Source organism: Salmo salar, chromosome ssa12, assembly GCF_905237065.1.
Source record: "Salmo salar chromosome ssa12, Ssal_v3.1, whole genome shotgun sequence".
Classification (NCBI taxonomy): Eukaryota; Metazoa; Chordata; class Actinopteri; order Salmoniformes; family Salmonidae; genus Salmo; species Salmo salar.
This window is the reverse complement of record NC_059453.1, coordinates 15,609,382-15,635,681: the sequence shown is the minus strand read 5'-3', so window position 1 is coordinate 15,635,681 and position 26,300 is coordinate 15,609,382. Positions and strand designations below refer to the sequence as shown.

Genomic DNA, 26,300 nt, shown 5'->3' with positions numbered 1-26,300 from the left:
CTGCCCTGAAATCGACCCCTGTCCTGGTTCCTCCCTCTATATCTACCCCTGCCCCGAAATCTACCCCTGTCCCGGTTACTACCCCTATATCTACCCCTGCCATGAAATCGGCCCCTGATCCTACCCCAATATCTACCCCTGCCCCAAAACCTACCCTGGAATCTACCCCTATTCCTGACCCAAAATGTACCCCAGTTTCTACCCATATAATTTCCCCTGCCTTGACCCCTGCTCCTGCCCCTGTACCCTTCTCTACTCCCGCCCTACCCTCCACCCCTGCCCCTGTACCCCTCTCTACTCCCGCCCTACCCTCCACCCCTGCCCCTGTACCCCTCTCTACTCCCGCCCTACCCTCCACCCCTGCCCCCTCCTCCTCCACTCCCGCCCCTCGAGAGTGGGACCCCCCTACGGAGAGAGAGACCCTGCCCCCCTCCAGCCTCTTCAACCACCCAGCCCACACCACCACCATTCCCACACGCAAACGCAAACGCAAGCCCCCGCCGCTCAAGAACAAGGTGCACCCCAACCCAGACAGGCATGTGTCCGGACACCCCAAACCCTGAGGACCCCTCCTGAAGGACCCTCAAGAAGAAAGGATGTTAGGGATGGATGGACAGAACGGAACGGGCCGTAGGGAGGACTGGAAGGATCCTGGGTTGAGGATGAGTGGGCGTCGGTCACAGCGGGTGATGTCACTGGTGTTCCACTCTAAATCCAGAAGGAGAGAAAGCGAGGGAGGAGGGAAAGAGAGAAATAGAGGCCCCAAAACAGCGACCGCTCACCATGGAGTTGGCATGGAAACAAGGTGCAGGTCGCCAGTTCTTTACCCCCGCCCCCTGACCCCATGTGACCCCGGAGGTTGTGTGGTGGCATCGACAGAAGCACATGTTGTGCTGACATTAGGAGTGCTGACTGTATGTTTAGTCAATGAAGAGTGTGTACACCACCTGTTGATGATGTACACCACCTGTTGATGATGATGTACACAGCTTGTTGATGATGTACACCACCTGTTGATGATGATGTACACAGCTTGTTGATGATGATGTACACAGCTTGTTGATGATGATGTACACCACCTGTTGATGATGATGTACACCACCTGTTGATGATGATGTACACAGCTGGTTGATGATGATGATGTACACAGCTTGTTGATGATGATGTACACCACCTGTTGATGATGATGTACACAGCTTGTTGATGATGATGTACACCACCTGTTGATGATGATGTACACAGCTGGTTGATGATGATGTACACCACCTGTTGATGATGATGTACACAGCTGGTTGATGATGATGTACACCACCTGTTGATGATGATGTACACAGCTTGTTGATGATGATGTACACCACCTGTTGATGATGATGTACACCACCTGTTGATGATGATGTACACAGCTTGTTGATGATGATGTACACCACCTGTTGATGATGATGTACACCACCTGTTGATGATGATGTACACAGCTGGTTGATGATGATGTACACCACCTGTTGATGATGATGTACACAGCTGGTTGATGATGATGTACACCACCTGTTGATGATGATGTACACAGCTTGTTGATGATGATGTACACAGCTTGTTGATGATGATGTACACAGCTTGTTGTTGATGATGTACACAGCTTGTTGTTGATGATGTACACAGCTTGTATGATGATGTACACAGCTTGTTGTTGTTGATGATGTACACAGCTGGTTGTTGATGCTTCAGTGTGTTATCTATGCTGTTGCATTTGTTGTTTCTATTTGATTATGAAAACATAAGGAAGCTATTGTTCTTGATCACCATGGGTGTGTGGGACCTGTCTAAACGGTCTGTTCAGAAGCTTTGGAGATTTCAAACACACACACACACACACACACACACTCAAGCTAGTTGGTGCACACAACCACGCAACCTTTGCATGCACACAGATGCTAAAATCAAAGAGGCTATCAGGGTGCTAACAGACTGGCATGCTTCAGGACTCCCACTTAAGAAGGTAGGGAGGAAGAACAATGAAGGAGAAGAGGTGGTAGCAAGAAAGAATTGAAGATACTGTAATTGGCGAAAAAGATGAGCGACAGCAGGAGAGATTAACTTGTTGAATTGTTGCAAGAACAGTTGTTTGAGAGAGAGAATAATAAAAGGAAAAGCGAGAAAGTAGGCGTCTATGCTTTTAGCCTGGAGTCTTAACTCAGTCCTAAACTACAACTCTTTCACCTTTAAAACTACAATACCTAACTATCAGGAAGAAGCAAGGGTACATTGCTACAATATAATCTTGGTTATCATTTTGGAATATTATCAGTAAAAATGTATGTTGCTTTCAATATGGTTCTAATTTAAAGCACTTTTGTTGTAATGTGTGTTTTGAATGTGTGTGAGCATATTGAAAATAATAAGCTTGGTAGGAAAACCAATAGAGAATGCTTCACACATATTTTAACAATAGCGTTGCCAAAGTTTGCGCATTATGTACGCGTCAAGAGTTGTAACTTTTTACATTTTTAAAGAAAATTACTTTTGTACTTGGCACTTTATCTCCTTCAGAAGCTCTTATCCATATTTAACTCCTGTGTTACTTTCTCAATTTTTAAAAATGTTAATATCCAAAACAGCTATACAAAATGATCTTCTAATGAGTATTATAACGGTAACTATGTCAGGAAATTGAAGCGTTATCATTTTGTATTTTCTTTTGTCATTTTGTGTCTGTTTTTTATCGTTGTTGTTATTGATGGTCACTCTACTTCCTGGAAAATGCATTTCCTCCCCACAAACTTCCTGTTTCCTGTGGGCAGATCTCAGGGACCCCGCCCCTTCCCCCCCCAAAACCAGGAAGTCGGCCTTATTTGTTTGTTCTCTTCTGTTTGTTGTTGTTGAAAGGTCAGATGAATTTCAAGTGAGAAGTGTCATAGTAGTACTTTTAGAACCGTTGTAATGTATCTCTGATGTTCCATCCAGACCAAAGTATATATTATATTCATCTCCCGTTAACAGAACACAGCCCACATGCTAGAACACTCTAGAACCAACCATTCCAAGCCATGTTCCCTTTTCCAAGCCCACAAAGATATTTTGGATGGACATTTTACTCCAAACCTGTTGGTGGCATCCTCCACAAGATTGGTGGTCCTGTCTATCAACTTACCACAACAATGTAACGTTCAGTTACAAAGTTATATCAAACACTGTTTTCTAATCAGTCAGTTTGTATATGCGTGTATGTAGTTACTTCTTGAGGTATATCATTTTATATCATTCTCAGTATTGTTGATGTGCTGCAGCGCTGTTGGTTTTACGGTCGTTAAGTACTGGCGTTCCAGTTTCACACCTTTTTTTTGTGTCCTCCATCCCCTAGACAACACACCTGACAGTTCCCATAGCAACTCTCAGTTCACATTTCATGCGCTACAAAGAAGTTCTTCAATCCAAAGAAAACAATGAAGAGCAGGTTCTCCCAACACCCATTTCTCCTGAGATATATATCGCCCCGTTTTTACTGGGTGTAACTTCATCGTGCCAAAGCTAGTCCCTTCTGCATGTTTAGTACTTTGTCTTGGTGTAACACGTACTTTGTCTTACATTTGCATGTTGAAACAAAAGTGTTGTGGTCTGTTTTGTAGTATCGTATCATTGTATTATGCGTCTGTAGCACTTCTCATGCTTTTGCACTTGACAAAGTCGAATAAAGAGTTTGACAGCTATGAGAGCACGTATCAGTCTTGTGGGAGACTAGTTGTTCACCTAGGACATTTTCACTATCAAAATACTCATAAGATGGGTCGTCCATAAGACCGTGGCCAGTTCTCCACAAAGTGCTGATCTTCCTGACCACCTCTGGCGGCAATAGGGGACGAATGGATTGGATGGACAAAAGCTCAGTGGGCGGGGCTTACAGTTACAACAGCGGGTGAAGTTTACAGGTGAGTCAAATAGACCTTGGGAGCGATTACAGCCTCGAGTCTTCTTTTGTATGACGCTATAAGCTTGGCACACCTGTATTTGGGGAGTTTCTCCCATTCTTCTCTGCAGATCCTCTCAAGCTGTCAGGTTGGATGGGTAGCGTCGCTGCACAGCTATTTTCATGTCGATCGGGTTCAAGTCTAAAGGACATTCAGAGACTTGTCCCGAAGCCACTCCTGCATTGTCTTGGCTGTGTGCTGAGGGTTGTCCTGTTGGAAGGTAAACCTTCACCCCAGTCTGAGGTAGAGTTTTCATCAAGGATCTCTCTACTTTGCTAAGTTCATCTTTCCCTCGATCCTGACTATTCTCCCAGTCCCTGCCGCTGAAAAACATCCCCACAGCATGTTGCCACCACCATGCTTCACCATAGGGATGGTGCCAGGTTTCATCCAGAAGTGACACTTGGCATTCAGGCCAAAGAGTTCAATCTTGGTTTCATCAGACCAGAGAATCTTGTTTCTTATGGTCTGAGTCCTTTAGGTGCCTTTTGGCAAACTCCAAGCAGGCTGCCATGTGCCTTATACTGAAGAGTGGCTTCCGTCTGGCCACTCTACCGTAAAGTCCTGATTGGTGGAGTGCTGCAGAGATGGTTGTCCTTCTGGAAGGTTCTCCCACCTCCACAGAGGAACTCTGGAGCTCTGTCAGAGTGACTATCGGGTTCTTGGTGACCTCCCTGACCAAGGTCCTTATCTCCCGTTTGCTCAGTTTGGCCGGGCGGCCAGCTCTAGGAAGAGACTTGGCGGTTCCAAACTTCTTCCGTTTCAGAATGATGATGGCCACTGTGTTCTTGGGGACCTTCAATGATGCAGAAATGTTTTGGTACCCTTCCGCAGATCTGTGCCTCGACACAATCCTGTCTCGGAGCTCTACAGACAATTCCTTCGACCTTATAGCTTGGTTTTTGCTCTGACATGCACTGTCAACTGTGGGACATTATATATGTGTGCCTTTCCAAATCATGTCCAATCAATTGAATTTACCACAGTTGGACTCAAATCAAGTTGTAGAAACATCAAGGATGATCAATGGAAACAGGATGCACCTGAGCTCAATTTAGAGTCTCAAAGAGTTTGAATACTTGTTTAATTAAGTATTTCTTTTTTATATACATTTTCTAAAATCCTGTTTCTTTTTGTCATTATGGGGTATTGTGATGTCATTATGGGGTATTGTGATGTCATTATGGGGTATTGTGATGTCATTATGGGGTATTGTGTGTAGATTGATGAGGATTTTTAATTTATTTAATCCATTTTAGAGTAAGGCTGTAACGTAACAAAATCTGGAAAAGGTCAAGGGGTCTGAATACTTTCAGAATGCACTGTATATGGCTGAAAGAGCTTTAAATATGTTACAAAACCATGGATGGTGCCCTCCCCCTGGTAGTGCACTGGGGACCAGAAGATTACAGGCTCTCATCTTGCAGATGACCTTTCTCTAAAAAAAAGTATTTATAGCCCTGGTTTTCATGAGCTGATCAAGATGATCCAAACACATTAAGGAAGCAGCTCGGGTAACAAAACAAAATGCAATTCACTTTTAACATGGCGCAAACTCTGCCCACCCCGTGAACCAGGCAGGCTATAAAAAAAATCCCCTTAAAAAAGGTGCCACCTGTAGAAATGCAAACATGGCTCCTCACAACATCACAATAAAATAGAAATGAAAAGAACACACTGACACTTTCATTGGCTATTTGTTTTGTTTATTCGTACACACACAGCTTTCAAATTTAGTGTTTCTCATTCACCCTACTTTCTTCTGAGTGGCTTTGCGAGGGGATGAGAGGAGAAGGAAATGAGAGAGGGATGAAAGGAGAGGGAGGAGAGCGGGATGAAAGGAGAGGGAAGAGAGCGGGATGAAAGGAGAGGGAGGAGAGCGGGATGAAAGGAGAGGGAGGAGAGCGGGATGAAAGGAGAGGGAGGAGAGCGGGATGAAAGGAGAGGGAGGAGAGAGGGATGAAAGGAGAGGGGGATGAAAGGAGAGAGGGATGAAAGGAGAGAGGGATGAAGAGGAGAGAGGGATGAAAGGAGGGAGAGAGAGAGGGAGGAGAGAGGGATGAAAGGAGAGGGAGGAGAGAGGGATGAAAGGAGAGGGAGGAGAGAGGGATGAAAGGAGAGGGAGGAGAGAGGGATGAAAGGAGAGGGAGGAGAGAGGGATGAAAGGAGAGGGAGGAGAGGGAGGAGGGGGGGTCACGGGGGGGGGGTCATTCTCTACGTCCCAAATGGCACCCTATTCCCCCTACATAGTGCACTACTTTAGACAGAGCCCGCGTGCACTGGTCAAACACAGTGTATTAGAAAGACAATAGGGACGCAGCGTTAGTTAGGCAGCACCATCCGTACCTGTCATCCGTACCTGTCATCTCGTCACCAACACAACTAGTTCATGGGAGCAGTTGGATTAAAAGCCACAAGGCATGCCACATCATCTTGTGCCATCAAGACAAATATTTGGGAGAGAATCATCAAATCATATAGGTAGAAAGCAGGAAGTTATTCAACAGGTGTGTGTGTGTGTCTGTGTGTCTGTCAGAGAGAAAGAGCGAAAGCAGGTCAATGTTGTCCCTGACTAAACACAGATCTAGGATCAGGTATTTTATTATCTTCCTGCTAGTCGACATTAGAACCACTCGGATAACCTGATCCTAGATCTGTGGTGAGGGAGGCAACGTCTGCCTTGAGCAGGGGGACCAGAAACATTATCAGAAATATCACTCCGTTACAATATCCATACTAGCATACTACATAGCATTAAACCAATGTATTGGGAAGTGCATCCCAAATGGCACCCTATTCCCTATATAGTGCACTACTTTAGACCAGGGCCCTATTCCCCATATAGTGCACTACTGTTGACCATGGTCCATATGACTCTGGTCAACAGTAGCACACTATATAGGGAGTAGGGTGCCATTTGACCCGAAGTAGTATACTAGTGTGGACATTTGACATTGGGAAGCGTCCTCAAGGCTCAGACAAAGTCGGTGAAGTCGTCCACGGTGGAGACCAGTCTCTTCCTCTGTCCGGAGGAGTCCGTGTTGGAGCCTCCACCGCTGACCTGCTGGTAGGAGGACTGTTTGGTCTGGGAGGAGTGGCTCTGGGTCAGAGAGATACCGGGGTTGGGACGAGACTGGATCTCCTCCTGGGCCTGTGGGGGGGGGGATTGAGTTGAGAAGTTGTCTGATTTCACAGTAGGACCTCGGCGATATGAACACGCGTCTCCTAATCACCAGGTACTGTAAACACGCGTCTCCTAATCACCAGGTCCTGTAAACACGCGTCTCCTAATCACCAGGTCCTGTAAACACGCGTCTCCTGTAAACACGCGTCTCCTGTAAACACGCGTCTCCTGTAAACATGCGTCTCCTGTAAACACGTGTTTTTAGCACATCATCAACATCTACTTTTATCTAACAGAAGCATTTAATACATTTCCAGGTTTGATGTTGACTGTTCAGTCCGCAACGGAGGTTTGTTCTCTGAGGTTCTGTAACTCACCAAGTAAGGTTTGTTCTCTGAGGTTCTGTAACTCTCACCAAGTAAGGTTTGTTCTCTGAGGTTCTGTAACTCTCACCAAGGAAGCAGAGATACAAAAGAAAGGTTTCTCCACTGTGTGTGTGTGTGTGTGTGTGTGTGTGTTCTCACCCTTGTCCTGAGTCTCTTGATGTGTCGTAGTCTGGCCAGCCACTTGGAGGCGTAGGCATCAGATGGGTTTGCTCTGTACTGGTGGACCAGAGATGCCATCTGAACACACAGGGAGACATACAGACAGTCATGACAGCGTGTGCTGAATCAGCATGCAGTTATCAACAGCAATTAAACATCAACTTTAATTAAATGTTCAGGTAGAGAAATTAGTTACGACTCTGTGTGTGTGTGTGTGTGTGTGTGGGACTCACGTTAGCGTGTAGGGCCATCTGTCGTACCAGCAATGGGAGGTTTTGGTCTGAGACTATCTTCACTACACTGGTGTCAACTAGACCGTCCAGATCTGATGGGTGGAGACAGAGAGAGAGAGAGGGGGGAGAGAGGGAGGGAGAGAGAGAGAGAGAGAGAGGAGAGGAAGTAGAGGGAGGGATGAGAGACGGAGGGAGATATGGGGAAAGAGAAGGAAAAATCTGTCCATTTCACTTCAACAAATACTTAGGATTTTTTTTTTTTTATCCCTTTGGCTCCCTGCTTCATTATATACAGTTGAAGTCAGAAGTTTAAATACAACTTAGCCAAATACATTTAAACTCAGTTTTTCACAATTCCTGACATTTAAGCCTAATTAAAATTCCCTGCCTTAGGTCAGTTCAGATCACCACTTTATTTTAAGAATGTGAAATGTCAGAATAATAGTAGAGAGAATGATTTATTTCAGCTTTTATTTCTTTCATCACATTCCCAGTGGGTCAGAAGTTTACATACACTCAATTAGTATTTGGTAGCATTGCCTTTAAATTGTTTAACTTGGGTCAAACGTTTTGGGTAGCCTTCCACAAGCTTCCCACAATAAGTTGGGTGAAGTTTGGCCAATTCCTCCTGACAGAGCTGGTGTAACGGAGTCAGGTTTGTAGGCCTCCTTACTCGCACACGCTTTTTAAGTTCTGCCCACACATTTTCTATAGGACTGAGGTCAGGGCTTTGTGATGGCCACTCCAATACCTTGACTTTGTTGTCCTTAAGCCATTTTGCCACAACTTTGGAAGTATGCTTGGGGTCATTGTCCATTTGGAAGACCCATTTGCGACCAAGCTTTAACTTCCTGACTGATGTCTTGAGATGTTGCTTCAATATATCCACATTATTTTCCTTCATGATGCCATCTATTTTGTGAAGTGCACCAGACCCTCCTGCAGCAAAGCACCCCCACCCCCGTGCTTCACGGTTGGGATGGTGTTTTTCGGCTTGCAAGCCTCCCACTTTTTCCTCCAAACATAAGGATGGTCATTATGGCCAAACAGTTATATTTTAGTTTCCTCAGACCAGAGGACATTTCTCCAAAAAGTATGATCTTTGTCCCCAAGTGCAGTTGCAAACCGTAGTCTGGCTTTTTTATGGCGGTTTTGGAGCAGTGGCTTCTTCCTTGCTGAGCGGCATTTCAGGTTATGTTGATATAGGACTTGTTTTACTGTGGATATAGACACTTTTGTACCTGTTTCCTCCAGCATCTTCACAAGGTCCTTTGCTGTTGTTCTGGGATTGATTGCACCAAAGTACTTCATCTCTAGGAGACAGAACGCATCTCCTTCCTGAGCGGTATGACGGCTGTCCATGGTGTTTATACTTGCGTACTATTGTTTGTACAGATGAACGTGGTACCTTCAGGCGTTTGGAATTTGCTCCCAAGGATGAACCAGACTTGTGGAAGTCTACAATTTGTTTTCTGAGGTCTTTGGCTTTTTCTTTTGATTTTCCCATGATGTCAAGCAAAGAGGCACTGAGTTTGAGGGTAGGCCTTGAAATACATCCACATGTACACCTCCAAGGCACAGTCAACTTAGTGTTTGTAAACTTCTGACCCACTGGAATTGTGATACAGTGAATTATAAGTGAAATAATCTGTCTGTAAACAATTGTTGCAAAAATTACTTGTGTCATGCACAAAGTAGATGTCCTAACCGACTTGCCAAAACTATAGTTTGTTAACAAGAAATTTGTGGAGTTGTTGAAAAACGAGTTTTAATGACTCCAACCTAAGTGTATGTAAACTTCCCACTTCAACTGTATATACACTGCTCAAAAAAATAAAGGGAACACCTAAAACAACACAATGTAACTCCAAGTCAATCACACTTCTGTGAAATCAAACTGTCCACTTTGGAAGCAACACTGATTGACAATACATTTCACATGCTGTTGTGCAAATGGAATAGACAACAGGTGGAAATTATAGGCAATTAGCAAGACACCCCCAATAAAGGAGTGGTTCTGCAGGTGGTGACCATAGACCACTTCTCAGTTCCTATGCTTCCTGGCTGATGTTTTGGTCACTTTTGAATGCTGGCGGTGCTTTCACTCTAGTGGTAGCATGAGACGGAGTCTACAACCCACACAAGTGGCTCAGGTAGTGCAGCTCATCCAGGATGGCACATCAATGCGAGCTGTGGCAAGATGGTTTGCTGTGTCTGTCAGCGTAGTGTCCAGAGCATGGAGGCGCTACCAGGAGACAGGCCAGTACATCAGGAGACGTGGAGGAGGCCGTAGGAGGGCAACAACCCAGCAGCAGGACCGCTACCTCCGCCTTTGTGCAACGAGGAGCAGGAGAAGCACTGCCAGAGCCCTGCAAAATGACCTCCAGCAGGCCACAAATGTGCATGTGTCTGCTCAAACGGTCAGAAACAGACTCCATGAGGGTGGTATGAGGGCCCGACGTCCACAGGTGGGGGTTGTGCTTACAGCCCAACACCGTGCTGGACATTTGGCATTTTCCAGAGAACACCAAGATTGGCAAATTCGCCACTGGCGCCCTGTGCTCTTCACAGATGAAAGCAGGTTCACACTGAGCACATGTGACAGACGTGACAGAGTCTGGAGACGCCGTGGAGAACGTTCTGCTGCCTGCAACATCCTCCAGCGTGACCAGTTTGGCGGTGGGTCAGTCATGGTGTGGGGTGGCATTTCTTTGGGGGGGCCGCACAGCCCTCCATGTGCTCGCCAGAGGTAGCCTGACTGCCATTAGGTACCGAGATGAGATCCTCAGACCCCTTGTGAGACCATATGCTGGTGCGGTTGGCCCTGGGTTCCTCCTAATGCAAGACAATGCTAGACCTCATGTGGCTGGAGTGTGTCAGCAGTTCCTGCAAGAGGAAGGCATTGATGCTATGGCCTGGCCCGCCCGTTCCCCAGACCTGAATCCAATTGAGCACATCTGGGACATCATGTCTCGCTCCATCCACCAACGCCACGTTGCACCACAGACTGTCCAGGAGTTGGCAGATGCTTTAGCCCAGGTCTGGGAGGAGATCCCTCAGGAGACCATCCGCCACCTCATCAGGAGCATGCCCAGGCGTTGTAGGGAGGTCATACAGGCACGTGGAGGCCACACACACTACTGAGCCTCATTTTGACTTGTTTTAAGGACATTACATCAAAGTTGGATCAGCCTGTAGTGTGGTTTTCCACGTTAATTTTGAGTGTGACTCCAAATCCAGACCTCCATGGGTTGATAAATTGGATTTCCATTGATTATTTTTGTGTGATTTTGTTGTCAGCACATTCAACTATGTAAAGAAAAAAGTATTTAATAAGATTATTTCTTTCATTCAGATCTAGGATGTGTTGCTTAAGTGTTCCCTTTATTTTTTTGAGCAGTATATACATATATATCCATCTCTATGTATCTATCTATCTCAGTCCTTGTTATTCATCCTATTTATTCTTAACTTCCCTCCCTCTCACCTTTCTTGCACTGCAGGGTGACCAGGTTACTTCCATAGTCCAGAGGCTTAATGATCACCTCAACAAAGTTAAACTGACCCTGGGACACAGGAGAGAGAGAAAGGAGAGAGAGAGAAAGGAGAAAAAGAGAAGAGAGAGAGGGAGGAGAGAGAGACGAGAGAGAAAGAAGAGAGGGAAGTGAAGAATATGAAGAGTTATCATTATTTAATCAAAATGAACACAAAGAACAAAAGTGGGTGTGTTCGTCTGCCTGCGAGTGAGTGAGTGAGTGAGTGAGTGAGTGAGTGAGTGAGTGAGTGAGTGAGTGAGTGAGTGAGTGAGTGAGTGAGTGAGCGAGCCTACCTTGATGGTTCCCAGTTTGTACTCCTCTCCTGAGTCGTTGTAAACCACCATAACAAAGTCGTTTCCGATGTGTCTCTTCTTGTTACAGCAGCCCTTATCACTGTCTCTGTTGGGCATCAGGGTGGCTATGTGGAAGATGGCTGAGGAGAGGAGGAGGGGGGGGGCAAGTTAGTGGACGTACAGACAGACTGTTGGGCATCAGGGCAGTGCTGTAACCCTGAACCCCGAGTAACACCTGTAAGTAGAAATACACAGTCACCCTGCATGATGTCATCGTGCCAGCAGTAGGTAAACTCCCCGTCATCTCCATACTGGTCTAGACCCCCCAGGAAGATCTGGTCTGGATCACAGTCCTTCAGGTGGATGAGCTTCCCCAGGCCTGTCAGGAAGCCAGCGTAACGGTTAGAACCATACTCATTGGACAGGATGGACACCTCGTTGAATACCTGGGGTATGGAGGAAGGAGAGAGGGAACGGGGGAGGAAGGAGAGAGGGAACGGGGGAGGGAGAGAGAGAGGGAGGAAGGAGAGAGGGAAAGGGAGAAAGAAGGAGTCCGTTCATTAAAGGTTGTTTTGGTTGGCAATCCAAACTACCTCTAGAAGTGTCTTTCAGACTCATTTGTATCTTCCTCTCCAATCTAAATGTCGTCTCCGGTCCAGAGGGTTTACAGAGTCCTTGTGGTCATGTGCGGACAGAAGTGGACATTACATATTGTACCCCCCCCCAAAAAAACAGCAGAAAACACAAGGTGGAATTTCTAAATGTGTTTGTACATCTGCAGTGTTTCTCTCGTCAGCCAAATGTCAGCTAACAGTAAGTTAGTCTAGCAGCCAGCTGTCTAAACCTGTAATAATCAGACCGATTGGCCCCTATTGATCTTCTCCAAGCCCCGTGGCAAAGTGTGTAGAATTGCAGGAAATTGATCACAAAATGTAAAAAATCTCTCTCCACTCTGGCAATATGTGAATTTCAGGATATTTTACTCAAAAACGACCCCCCCCCATCTGCTGTCAATAGGGGTGCCGCTAAAATGTTTTGCTCACGAGATGGCCTGCATGTGTGGTACGGATGTGGGGTACTAGACCAGCAAGCCACTGTGGTCAGCCCCTCCTGATGAGTTCATCAAAGCAGCCCGTCCCTGCCTTAAAGGGATACTGAGAGATTGTTACAGTGAAGCACTTCCTGTTTGAAGTAATTGCCCGAACACAAAACGTCCTTCATACTGCACACAGAGACATACACATGTTGATCTGACCCTGGAGAGGTAGAGTCCTCTGGTAGTATCCCTTCACCTGTCTCACCTGTCCAGCTCCTACAAACACCACTCCAATCTTATGGGTGTCATACGGAGGCATCTGGTCCAAAACCTTCACCGCTCTGTCGATCAGCTGGGGGGAGAGAGATGGAGGAGAGAGAGAGAGAGATGGAGGAGAGAGAGAGATGGAGGAGAGAGAGAGATGGAGAGAGAGAGAGAGAGAGAGATGGCGGAGAGAGAGAGAGAGATGGCGGAGAGAGAGAGAGAGAGATGGAGGAGAGAGAGAGATGGCGGAGAGAGAGAGAGATGGAGGAGAGAGACAACACACACGTTACAGTGCACGCACACACACACACACACGTTACAGTATAATCACTACTACACACACACACACCTGAGACTTGGGCAGCAGGAGAGGCTTGTTGGCCTCGTTGCCAAAGAAGGGAGAGTGGTAGAGCTGAAGGAACACAAAACTACAGGACAGAGGGAGAGAGAGAAGCATTAGGAAAGGCTCTGTCTGTGTGTGTGTGTGTGTGTGTGTGTGTGTGTGTCTGTGTGTGTGTGTGTGTCTGTGTAACCTGGGACTGAGTCCACTGGTCTTCTCAGTGTTGGTGGGTCCGGGCCGGGTGGTGTGGTAGGCGTCTCCTCCTATCCTCTCTCTCCTGGAGGAGGGGGCCGACACTGAGATGGTGTGACCCCTGGGACGGTGCCCTCCGCTGGGGGAGAGGGGCCCAGGCTGGTGGGGCGCTGGGAACTCCAACCTCATCCTGGCTCCCTGGGAGGAAGAGGACCCTCCTCCTCCCGATGCCCCAGACAACCCCCCTGTCACTGGGGTGGAATCCCCACTCTGATTCTGTCTAGTCACCCCTCCTCCACTCTCCACCTTCTCCATCTCTTTCTCTGCCGGGGGCTGTTGTGGCTGGCTCTTCCCCTCCGAGGGTGACCCAACCCCGGGTGCCTCTCCTTCTCCGGCCCCAGGTCCTGTTGTGGTCTTGGGGAAGGCCTCTGGTAGGGTCTGGAGCTCAGGGGAGGAGCTGGACTTGTTGAGGGTCTGGGTCCCAGGCTGGTTCTGGGTCTGGAAGGGGAGCTCTGGGCCTTGGCTTCCCGGGGTGGAGGGGGCCAGGGGGGGCTGGTCGATGGGGATGAAACCCTCACTCACCTCCTCCAGGGTGGACTTCTCATCATCCTGGCTGGAACTGGAGGAGGACTGAAGGACGGATGAAAAACATACTAAACATCAATGTCTCCCAATAACCACCTGCCATATTCTATTGTAAATCATGCTTCTGTTTGGGAGGGGTCCCGGCTGTAGCCGTCCCACTCCCCCCCGGCTGTAGCCGTCCCACTCCCCCCCGGCTGTAGCCGTCCCACTCCCCCCCGGCTGTAGCCGTCCCACTCCCCCGGCTGTAGCCGTCCCACTCCCCGGCTGTAGCCGTCCCACTCCCCCGGCTGTAGCCGTCCCTACTCCCCCGGCTGTAGCCGTCCCACTCCCCCGTACTACTCCCCCCCGGCTGTAGCGTCCCTACTCCCCCCGGCTGTAGCCGTCCCACTCCCCGGCTGTAGCCGTCCTACTCCCCCGGCTGTAGCCGTCCCACTCCCCCCGGCTGTAGCCGTCCCACTCCCCCGCTACTACTCCCCCCGGCTGTAGCCGTCCTACTCCCCCCGGCTGTAGCCGTCCCTACTCCCCCGGCTGTAGCCGTCCCACTCCCCCGGCTGTAGCCGTCCCCACTCCCCGGCTGTAGCCGTCCCCACTCCCCCGGCTGTAGCCGTCCCCACTCCCCCGGCTGTAGCCGTCCCACTCCCCCGGCTGTAGCCGTCCCCACTCCCCCCGGCTGTAGCCGTCCCCACTCCCCCCGGCTGTAGCCGTCCCTACTCCCCCCGGCTGTAGCCGTCCCCCTCCCCGGCTGTAGCCGTCCCCACTCCCCCCGGCTGTAGCCGTCCCACTCCCCCGGCTGTAGCCGTCCCACTCCCCCGGCTGTAGCCGTCCCACTCCCCCGGCTGTAGCCGTCCCACTCCCCCGGCTGTAGCCGTCCCACTCCCCCGTACTACTCCCCCCGGCTGTAGCGTCCTACTCCCCCCGGCTGTAGCCGTCCCACTCCCCCGGCTGTAGCCGTCCCTACTCCCCGTACTACTCCCCCCCGGCTGTAGCGTCCCTACTCCCCCGGCTGTAGCCGTCCCACTCCCCCGTACTACTCCCCCCGGCTGTAGCGTCCCTACTCCCCCCGGCTGTAGCCGTCCCACTCCCCGTCCCACTCCCCCCGGCTGTAGCCGTCCCACTCCCCCCGGCTGTAGCCGTCCCTACTCCCCCGTACTACTCCCCCCGGCTGTAGCGTCCTACTCCCCCCCGGCTGTAGCCGTCCCACTCCCCCCGTCCCACTCCCCCCGGCTGTAGCCGTCCTACTCCCCCGTACTACTCCCCCCGGCTGTAGCGTCCTACTCCCCCGGCTGTAGCCGTCCCTACTCCCCCCGTACTACTCCCCCCGGCTGTAGCCGTCCCACTCCCCCCGGCTGTAGCCGTCCCACTCCCCCGGCTGTAGCCGTCCCACTCCCCCGTCCCCACTCCCCCCCGGCTGTAGCCGTCCTACTCCCCCCGGCTGTAGCCGCTCCCACTCCCCCGGCTGTAGCCGTCCCTACTCCCCCCGTACTACTCCCCCCCGGCTGTAGCCGTCCCACTCCCCCGGCTGTAGCCGTCCCACTCCCCCGTCCCCACTCCCCCCGGCTGTAGCCGTCCCACTCCCCCCGGCTGTAGCCGTCCCACTCCCCGTCCCACTCCCCCCCGGCTGTAGCCGTCCCCACTCCCCCGGCTGTAGCCGTCCTACTCCCCCCGGCTGTAGCCGTCCCCACTCCCCCGGCTGTAGCCGTCCTACTCCCCCGTACTACTCCCCCCCGGCTGTAGCCGTCCCACTCCCCCCCGGCTGTAGCCGTCCCACTCCCCCCGGCTGTAGCCGTCCTACTCCCCCGAGCACTACTCCCCCCCGGCTGTAGCGTCCTACTCCCCCCCGGCTGTAGCCGTCCCACTCCCCCCGTCCCACTCCCCCCGGCTGTAGCCGTCCCACTCCCCCGGCTGTAGCCGTCCCACTCCCCGGCTGTAGCCGTCCTACTCCCCCGTCCCACTCCCCCGTCCCACTCCCCCCGGCTGTAGCCGTCCTACTCCCCCGTACTACTCCCCCGGCTGTAGCCGTCCCACTCCCCGGCTGTAGCCGTCCTACTCCCCCGTCCCACCCCCCGGCTGTAGCCGTCCTACTCCCCCGTCCCACCCCCGGCTGTAGCCGTCCTACTCCCCCGTCCCACCCCCCGGCTGTAGCCGTCCCACTCCCCGGTTGTAGCCGTACTACTCACCCTGCTGAGTGTTCTAGGGGGCGGGGCCTTGGTGAACTTGTCAGCAGTGATGTAGATGGGTTCAGAGGGCATGGCCTCAAATTTCTCTGCCTCTGGCCAATCAGAGGGGGAGTCTACGTGGCCCCTGACCCCTGTCCCCTCCTCTAGCACTACCACAGAGTCTACAGCAGGGGGCGACAGAGAGGAGAGGGTTAGAGAGGGGACGAGGGACACACAGATACCAGAGTCTACAGCAGGGGGCGACAGAGAGGACAGGGGACGAGGGACACAGATACCAGAGTCTACAGCAGGGGGCGACAGAGAGGACAGGGGATGAGGGACACACAGATACCAGAGTCTACAGCAGGGGGCGACAGAGAGGAGGGGACGAGGGACACAGATACCAGAGTCTACAGCAGGGGGCGACAGAGAGGACAGGGGATGAGGGACACACAGATACCAGAGTCTACAGCAGGGGGGCGACAGAGAGGACAGGGGACGAGGGACACACAGATACCAGAGTCTACAGCAGGGGGCGACAGAGAGGACAGGGGACGAGGGACACACAGATACCAGAGTCTACAGCAGGGGGCGACAGAGAGGACAGGGGACGAGGGACACACAGATACCAGAGTCTACAGCAGGGGGCGACAGAGAGGAGGGGACGAGGGACACAGATACCAGAGTCTACAGCAGGGGGCGACAGAGAGGACAGGGGACGAGGGACACACAGATACCAGAGTCTACAGCAGGGGGCGACAGAGAGAGGGACGAGGGACACACAGATACCAGAGTCTACAGCAGGGGGCGACAGAGAGGGGGACGAGGGACACAGATACCAGAGTCTACAGCAGGGGGCGACAGAGAGGACAGGGGACGAGGGACACACAGATACCAGAGTCTACAGCAGGGGGCGACAGAGAGGACAGGGGACGAGGGACACACAGATACCAGAGTCTACAGCAGGGGGCGACAGAGAGGAAGGGGACGAGGGACACACAGATACCAGAGTCTACAGCAGGGGGGCGACAGAGAGGACAGGGGACGAGGGACACACAGATACCAGAGTCTACAGCAGGGGGCGACAGAGAGGACAGGGGACGAGGGACACAGATACCAGAGTCTACAGCAGGGGGGCGACAGAGAGGACAGGGGACGAGGGACACACAGATACCAGAGTCTACAGCAGGGGGCGACAGAGAGGACAGGGACGAGGGACACACAGATACCAGAGTCTACAGCAGGGGGGCGACAGAGAGGACAGGGGACGAGGGACACACAGATACCAGAGTCTACAGCAGGGGGCGACAGAGAGGACAGGGGACACACAGATACCAGAGTCTACAGCAGGGGGCGACAGAGAGGACAGGGGACGAGGGACACACAGATACCAGAGTCTACAGCAGGGGGCGACAGAGAGGAGGGGACGAGGGACACACAGATACCAGAGTCTACAGCAGGGGGCGACAGAGAGGACGAGGGACACAGATACCAGAGTCTACAGCAGGGGATGACAGATACATGGCAACGAATGCAACAGCATACACACAAAAACGTCATTAAATGAACACAGTACACACAAATTTTATAAACACACACAGACAAAGAAGCAAAACTCAAACACACAAACTAAACTCCCTCTACTTTGCACCCTTATGTTAATATACAAACTACTAGCTGTAGTATACCAGACCATCACTAAGTGGTAACACACCTCCTAAACACACACACAGAGATCAAACAGAATCAGAAGCATTACACATATCAATCAATGATCAAACAGAATCAGTAAGTCAGTCAGGCGCACACACACACACACGCAGGGAGACAGATCGAAGAGCAGACTTGCAGGCTGCAGCATATCAGTCATTGGCTCATCATCATTGGTAACATCGATTTGATGCGTCTTCAAACACTTGTGGTCGGTGGGTTCACTTTCTCTACACACACCAGCCCAGACCAGACCTCATCCTCCCAACCAATGGACATTTAGGATACTGACAGCAACAGAATATTACAGTGAACACTTAGCACCTTGACACTTCACAAAACATAACATTATTGGGTGGTGTGGTGACCAAAATTGTATCCCTAACACAAAACGGTGACCAGAACTCAAAATGGCCACCAGAGAAGCCAGAAAGAAGTGTTTGTGTCCTGGATGAGGTCTGTCTTGACTACTCTGTTACTATGTTACATGCATAACCTCTATGATGATGTCAAGGGGTGAAGAGTCAGAGGTTAAAAAAGGAGACAGGAAGTACATTCCAGGGCCACAGGACAAGGGGTTGGGCTCACATGTTAGAAAGAAAAACATCAAAGTGTCATTAAATTATCATGAACAAATCCAGTCATAGGATTGGTTCATCTTGGCGGTGGGTTGATTAATCGATTGAAACGATTGGCCCGTGAGTTTGTTTGTGTAATCATCTCTCTCCGGCGGTGGCCCGACATGTTAGTGACACGCGATGACACAGGAAGGGGGGGGCACACATATGTTGGGGCATAGGAGGCTGGTGAGGGGAGGACGCGCTCACAGTAATGGATGGATCTGTTTGATATACCATCCCATTCATTCTGTTACTGTTCCATTACTATGAGCCCATCCTCACATTTAAAGTGCCACCACTGGTTTGGGGTGACGCGCATGTTGGGAGCGTGACCACGCTGCTTGTACCTGCCCAGGAAATGCTCCGTTGGAGCCGTCCCGGAACTGGGGACGGGGCGAAGGACAGACCCAGAGAGGAGAGAGAGCCCACTGGATGAGCCAGGTCGCCAATCAACACAGCAGAGCCAATCACAAATCAGCATGACAGGAAATGGAAAATAATAAACCAATCCAAAAAAAGATGAAGATTAAATGAATTGACAATGGAAGGAAAACAGTAGGAATTCAAATCTGATTAAAAAATCTGATAAAGTGGATAAAATATCAAATTACATTCACAATATATAAAATAGGGAACTAGTAAAAAAAAAAAGATATGTGAATCACACGACAGACAATGGTGGAACTAGCAATGTGTGGTGTGTCTGTGAGAGAGGTCTAGCACCATTTCATCTTACAAAACCAGAACAAGACACAGTGTTTGTTCACGAGGATCAACCTGAGCAAGGTGCATCTATGATCTGATCTACAAATCGCCCAGCTTCGAAATTAACTGACATTTGACCGATCCTGATGATATAGAGATTAGTGAATCTGTGGAGCACCTAAACTCAGACTGGCCCTCATGAACAAGCAGAGAGAGAGAGAGAGAGCCGAGAGAGAGAGCCGAGAGAGAGAGCCGAGAGAGCCGAGAGAGAGAGCGCCGAGAGAGAGGGAGAGCGCCGAGAGAGAGAGGGAGAGCGCCGAGAGAGAGAGAGGGAGAGCGCCGAGAGAGAGAGAGGGAGAGCGCCGAGAGAGAGAGGGAGAGCGCCGAGAGAGAGAGGGAGAGCGCCGAGAGAGGGAGAGCGCCGAGAGAGGGAGAGCGCCGAGAGAGGGAGAGCGCCGAGAGAGGAGAGCGCCCGAGAGAGAGCGCGCGCGAGAGAGAGCGCCGAGAGAGCGAGAGAGCGAGAGCGCCGAGAGAGCGAGAGCGCCGAGAGAGAGAGAGAGCGCCGAGAGAGAGAGAGAGAGAGAGACCGAGAGAGAAAGAGAGAGAGAGCGCCGAGAGAGAGAGAGCGCCGAGAGAGAGAGAGAGAGCGCCGAGAGAGAGAGAGAGAGCGCCGAGAGAGAGAGCGCCGAGAGAGAGAGCGCCGAGAGAGAGAGCGCGAGAGAGAGAGCGCGCGAGAGAGAGCCGAGAGAGAGAGCGCCGAGAGAGAGAGAGAGCGCCGAGAGAGAGAGAGCGCGAGAGAGCGCCAGAGAGAGAGAGCGCCGAGAGAGAGAGCGCGAGAGAGAGAGCGCGAGAGAGAGAGCGCAGAGAGAGAGAGAGAGCGCCGAGAGAGAGAGAGAGAGAGAGAGCGCCGAGAGAGAGAGAGGCCGAGAGAGAGAGAGAGCGCGCGAGAGAGAGAGAGCGAGAGAGAGAGCGCCGAGAGAGAGAGAGAGAGAGCGCAGAGAGAGAGAGAGCGCAGAGAGAGAGAGCGCGAGAGAGAGAGCGCGAGAGAGAGAGAGCGCCGAGAGAGAGAGCGCGAGAGAGAGAGAGCGCCGAGAGAGAGAGCCGAGAGAGAGAGAGCCGAGAGAGAGAGAGCCGAGAGAGAGAGAGCGCGAGAGAGAGAGAGCGCCGAGAGAGAGAGAGCGCGAGAGAGAGAGAGAGAGCCGAGAGAGAGAGAGAGAGCGCGAGAGAGAGAGAGAGAGAGCGCCGAGAGAGAGAGAGCGCCGAGAGAGAGAGAGCGAGAGAGCGAGAGAGAGAAGCGCAGAGAGAGAGAGAGAGCGAGCGAGAGCGAGAGAGAGAGAGCGAGAGAGAGAGAGAGAGAGAGAGAGAGAGAGAGAGAGAGAGAGAGAGAGAGAGAGAGAGAGAGCGAGAGAGCGAGAGAGAGAGAGAGAGAGAGAGAGAGAGAGAGAGAGAGAGAGAGAGAGCGAGAGAGAGAGAGCGGAGAGAGAGAGAGAGAGAGCGCCGAGAGAGAGAGAGAGCGCCGAGAGAGAGAGAGCGCCGAGAGAGAGAGAGAGAGCGCCGAGAGAGAGAGAGAGCGCCGAGAGAGAGAGAGAGCGCCGAGAGAGAGAGCGCCGAGAGAGAGAGAGCGCCGAGAGAGAGAGAGCGCCGAGAGAGAGAGAGCGCCGAGAGAGAGAGAGCGCGAGAGAGAAAGCGCCGAGAGAGAGCGAGCGCCGAGAGAGAGAGCGCGCCGAGAGAGAGCGCGCCGAGAGAGAGCGCGCGCCGAGAGAGAGAGCGCGCGCCGAGAGAGAGAGCGCGCGCCGAGAGAGAGAGCGCGCGCCGAGAGAGAGAGCGCCGAGAGAGAGAGCGCGCGCCGAGAGAGAGAGCGCGCCGAGAGAGAGAGCCGAGAGAGCGAGAGAGAGAGCGCCGAGAGAGAGAGAGAGCGCCGAGAAAGAGAGAGAGAGCCGAAGAGAGAGAGAGAGAGCGCCGAGAAGAGAGAGCGCCGAGAGAGAGAGCGCCGAGACAGAGAGAGCGCCGAGAGAGAGAGAGCGCCGAGAGAGAGAGAGAGAGAGCGCCGAGAGAGAGAGAGAGAGCGCCGAGAGAGAGAGAGAGAGCGCCGAGAGAGAGAGAGAGAGAGCGCCGAGAGAGAGAGAGCGCCGAGAGAGAGAGAGCGCCGAGAGAGAGAGAGCGCGAGAGAGAGAGAGAGCGCCGAGAGAGAGAGAGAGAGCGCCGAGAGAGAGAGAGAGAGCCGAGAGAGAGAGAGAGAGAGCCGAGAGAGAGCGAGAGCCGAGAGAGCCGAGAGAGAGAGAGCGCCGAGAGAGCGAGAGAGCGAGAGAGCGAGAGAGAGCGAGAGAGAGCGCGAGAGAGCGAGAGCCGAGAGCGAGAGCGCGAGAGAGCGAGAGAGCGAGAGAGCGAGAGAGAGCGAGAGAGCGAGAGAGCGAGAGAGAGAGAGAGAGAGAGAGAGAGAGAGAGAGAGAGAGAGAGAGAGAGAGAGAGAGAGCCGAGAGAGAGCCGAGAGAGAGCGAGAGAGAGAGAGAGAGAGAGAGAGAGAGAGAGAGAGAGCCGAGAGAGCGAGAGAGAGAGAGAGCCGAGAGAGAGAGAGAGCCGAGAGAGAGAGAGCCGAGAGAGAGAGAGAGCGCCGAGAGAGAGAGCGCCGAGAGAGAGAGAGCGCGAAGAGAGAGAGAGAGCCGAGAGAGAGAGAGAGCGCGAGAGAGAGAGAGACGCCGAGAGAGAGAGAGAGCGCGAGAGAGAGAGAGCGCCGAGAGAGAGCGCCGAGAGAGAGCGCGAGCGAGAGAGAGCGCGCCGAGAGAGAGAGCGCGAGCCGAGAGAGAGAGCGCCGAGAGAGAGAGCGCCGAGAGAGAGAGCAGCGCCGAGAGAGAGCGGCCGAGAGAGAGAGCGCCGAGAGAGAGAGCGCGCCGAGAGAGAGAGCGCGAGAGAGAGAGAGCGCGAGCGAGAGCCGAGAGCGCGAGCCGAGAGCGACGAGAGCGAGCCGAGAGAGCGAGAGCCGAGAGCGCGAGCCGAGAGCGCGAGCGCCGAGAGAGAGAGCCGAGAGAGAAGCCCGAGGAGAGAGAGCGCGAGGAGAGAGCCGAGGAGAGAGAGCCGAGGAGAGAGAGCGCCGAGAGAGAGAGCGCCGAGAGAGAGAGCGCCCGAGGGAGAGAGCCGAGGAGAGAAGCGCCGAGGAGAGAGAGCCGAGGAGAGAGAGCGCCGAGGAGAGAGAGCCGAGGAGAGAGAGCCGAGGAGAGAGAGCGCCGAGAGTGAGAGAGAGGGTGCCGAGAGGGAGAGCGCGAGCCGAGAGAGAGAGCCGAGAGAGAGAGCGCCGAGGAGAGAGAGCCGAGGAGAGAGAGCCGAGGAGAGAGAGCCGAGAGGGAGAGAGCGCCGAGAGCGCGAGCCGAGAGAGAGAGCCGAGAGAGAGAGCCGAGACGCGAGCCGAGAGGGGAGAGCCGAGAGGGAGAGCGAGAGAGAGCGCCGAGGAGAGAGAGAGCCGAGGGAGAGAGAGCGCCGAGGAGAGAGAGCGCCGAGGAGAGAGCGCCGAGAGGGAGAGCGCGAGCCGAAGTGCGAGAGAGAGCCGAGAGAGAGAGCCGAGGAGAGAGAGCCGAGAGGGAGAGAGCCGAGAGGAGAGAGCCGAGGAGAGAGAGCCGAGGAGAGAGAGCCGAGAGGGAGAGAGAGAGCGCGAGCCGAGAGCGCGAGCCGAGAGCGCGAGCCGAGAGCGCGAGCCGAGAGCGCGAGCCGAGAGCGCGAGCCGAGAGCGCGAGCCGAGAGAGAGAGCCGAGAGCGCGAGCCGAGAGCGCGAGCCGAGAGGGAGAGCGAGAGCCGAGAGCGAGAGCCGAGAGAGAGAGCGCCGAGGAGAGAGAGCCGAGGAGAGAGAGCGCCGAGAGTGAGAGAGAGGGTGCCGAGAGGGAGAGCGAGCCGAGAGAGAGCCGAGAGAGAGCGCCCGAGGAGAGAGAGCCGAGGAGAGAGAGCCGAGGAGAGAGCCCGAGAGAGCCGAGAGGAGAGCGCGAGCCGAGAGAGAGAGCCGAGAGCGAGCCGAGAGCGAGACGAGCCGAGAGAGAGCCGAGAGAGGCGCCGAGGAGAGAGCCGAGGAGAGAGCGCCGAGAGGGAGAGCGCGAGCCGAGAGCGTGCGAGCGAGAGAGAGAGCGAGAGAGAGCCGAGAGAGAGAGCCGAGAGAGAGAGAGCCGAGAGAGAGAGCCGAGAGAGAGAGCCGAGAGAGAGAGCCGAGGAGGGAGAGCGAGGAGGAGAGCGCGAGAGCGCGAGCCGAGAGCGCGAGCCGAGAGCGCGAGCCGAGACGCGAGCCGAGAGCCGAGAGCCGAGCGAAGCGAGCCGAGAGCGCGAGCCGAGAGCCGCGAGCGCGAGCCGAGAGCGCGAGCGCGCGAGAGCCGAGCGAGAGCCGAGAGAGAGCCGAGAGGCGCCGAGAGGGAGAGCGCGAGCCGAGAGCGCGAGCGAGAGCCGAGAGAGAGCCGAGAGAGGCCGAGAGAGAGCCGAGAGAGAGAGAGCCGAGAGAGAGAGCCGAGAGAGAGAGCCGAGAGAGGAGCCGAGAGAGAGAGAGCAGCCGAGAGAGAGAGAGCAGCCGAGAGAGAGAGAGCAGCCGAGAGAGAGAGAGCAGCCGAGAGAGAGAGAGCCGAGAGAGAGAGAGAACCGAGAGAGAGAGCCGAGAGAGAGCCGAGAGAGAGAGAGAGAGAGCCGAGAGAGAGAGCCAGAGAGAGAGCCGAGAGAGAGAGCCGAGAGAGAGAGCCGAGAGAGAGAGCCGAGAGAGAGAGCCGAGAGAGAGAGCCGAGAGAGAGAGCCGAGCAGACTGGAGGGAGGTTCATTCATGTTCAGTGAAGTACAGCAGGAGTTCTTCTCAACTGGGGGGGGAGCTGCTGTACCGGTGGTGACTGGGGGAGCTGCTGTACCGGTGGTGACTGGGGGGGAGCTGCTGTACCGGTGGTGACTGGGGGGAGCTGCTGTACCGGTGGTGACTGGGGGGGAGCTGCTGTACCGGTGGTGACTGGGGGGAGCTGCTGTACCGGTGGTGACTGGGGGGAGCTGCTGTACCGGTGGTGACTGGGGGGAGCTGCTGTACCGGTGGTGACTGGGGGGAGCTGCTGTACCGGTGGTGACTGGGGGGAGCTGCTGTACCGGTGGTGACTGGGGGGAGCTGCTGTACCGGTGGTGACTGGGGGGAGCTGCTGTACCGGTGGTGACTGGGGGAGCTGCTGTACCGGTGGTGACTGGGGGAGCTGCTGTACCGGTGGTGACTGGGGGAGCTGCTGTACCGGTGGTGACTGGGGGAGCTGCTGTACCGGTGGTGACTGGGGGAGCTGCTGTACCGGTGGTGACTGGGGGGGAGCTGCACTGGGCTGTCAGGAAAACACATGTTTTTTTAACCTGCTACACATGAGACACTTTATCAAATGTTCTCAGTTGTGTCTCAGTCTTGAAAATAGAACCAGAGGGGAGATTTCCCACCTAGGTTTCATTCAGATGAAGAGTGTTTCACGCTGGACAACAGTTCTGTGTCCAGTTTATCAGACCTGTAACACTGATCCAACTATACCACTTCTACCACAATACAATACTAACCATGAAGTCCATTCAATTAGGACCACTACCACAGGCATTCCACACTGGAGCCACCTGTGGAAAGGTAGACCACCAACACACACTATCCCCTCCCACCAACACACACTTACAATACCCAACACACACACTACCCCCCCACCAATAAACACTTACAATACCCAACACACACACTAACCCCCCCCACCAATAAACACTTACAATACCCAACACACACACTAACCCCCCCACAATAAACACTTACAATACCCAACACACACACTAACCCCCCCCCCACCAATAAACACTTACAATACCCAACACACACACTAACCCCCCCCCCCCACAATAAACACTTACAATACCCAACACACCCCTTCCCTCTCCCTCCTCACCCGTGTTAGAGCGCTGGATGGGTCCAGGCTTGCCCCCTTGGATGGGTCCAGGGGGGTTAAGGGCTACGGGGGTCGGGGCAGGGGTGGCTGTGCTGGCGGGGGCGCTGGCGGTCTGGGTGGGGGGCTCCTTGACCCCCTCCATGGCCATGAGGACAGAGGACAGCTCCTGGAGAGGCATGTTACCCAGCTCAGAGGAGAAGGGACTGGGAGGATTCTCCAGACACATCAACCAGCTGGTGTTACCTGGACATGGAGAGAAGTCAATTAACCCCCTGGAGTCGACTGACGCCCCGGTGTGTCAATCTAAGTTACATCACAAAACCCCCATCAAAATCCATCCGTTTAAGCTAAAATGGGTCTTCTCACGTAAACGTCTGGAAAAGCAGAACGGTTTGACCTACAAACCACTCTGTGGAAAGGGGAGTCTCGTCTGAAGTAGGTACCGCGATGTGCCAACTTCTGTTCTGTAGCGTCCAAACCGTTTGGGCTACAAACTACTGGGGCTCCGCTGTGGAAAGGGGAGATTCTCACCAACACAATGATGTTCTCCGTTTTGCTCTAGGACCCAACAAGTGTCACGGGACTCGTCTGAAGGTAACCCGTACCAGTTGTTTTTTAAACGAATGGAAGTATGAAGGTAGATTTGTGCCTAACCAAAAAAGGGGTTAAATATGTCAAAAAATATAAATAATATCCATTTCCAGATTTGTTTTTATATCTCCTAGATTTAGGACAGACACTTAAAAACCTTGTTTCTTAAGATTAATTTTTTGACGGTGCATTTATCTGAACGTGTTATTAAACGTGTTTCTATGGGCTTGAGTAGTAAAGGCCGCAATCAACATTTTATCAAATGGTATTATTGTTTTAAACCTAAAGGGTCCTAACATTTATCAAATAGTATTATTGTTTTAAACCTAAAGGGTCCTAACATTTATCAAATAGTATTATTGTTTCAAACCTAAAGGGTCCTAACATTTATCAAATAGTATTATTGTTTTAAACCTAAAGGGTCCTAACATTTATCAAATAGTATTATTGTTTTAAACCTAAAGGGTCCTAACATTTATCAAATAGTATTATTGTTTTAAACCTAAAG

The 26,300-nt window shown here is 52.8% G+C and overlaps 2 protein-coding genes across 4 annotated transcripts in view; one reads left to right on the top strand and one right to left on the bottom strand.

The window, feature by feature from the left end:
• LOC106591398 (polycystin-1) overlaps positions 1 to 3,699 on the top strand; it is a 208,500-nt gene extending 204,801 nt beyond the window's left edge. For all 3 annotated transcript variants that reach the window (XM_045690822.1, XM_045690823.1, XM_045690824.1), the window contains exon 60: positions 1 to 3,699. This exon is cut by the window's left edge and continues 622 nt beyond it. In XM_045690822.1, the coding sequence (XP_045546778.1) occupies positions 1 to 563 (563 nt within the window). In that variant the 3' untranslated portion in view covers positions 564 to 3,699.
• A 2,710-nt stretch (positions 3,700 to 6,409) lies between these two features.
• Positions 6,410 to 26,300, bottom strand: part of LOC106595758 (tuberin) — an 87,255-nt gene continuing 67,364 nt past the window's right edge. Inside the window, 12 exon segments of the mRNA XM_045690821.1 lie at positions 6,410 to 7,110; positions 7,608 to 7,706; positions 7,862 to 7,953; positions 11,349 to 11,427; positions 11,691 to 11,830; positions 11,950 to 12,136; positions 12,992 to 13,078; positions 13,340 to 13,418; positions 13,524 to 14,152; positions 16,285 to 16,445; positions 18,941 to 19,021; positions 25,202 to 25,444. Coding sequence (XP_045546777.1) covers positions 6,934 to 7,110; positions 7,608 to 7,706; positions 7,862 to 7,953; positions 11,349 to 11,427; positions 11,691 to 11,830; positions 11,950 to 12,136; positions 12,992 to 13,078; positions 13,340 to 13,418; positions 13,524 to 14,152; positions 16,285 to 16,445; positions 18,941 to 19,021; positions 25,202 to 25,444 — 2,054 coding nt within the window. The 3' untranslated portion in view covers positions 6,410 to 6,933.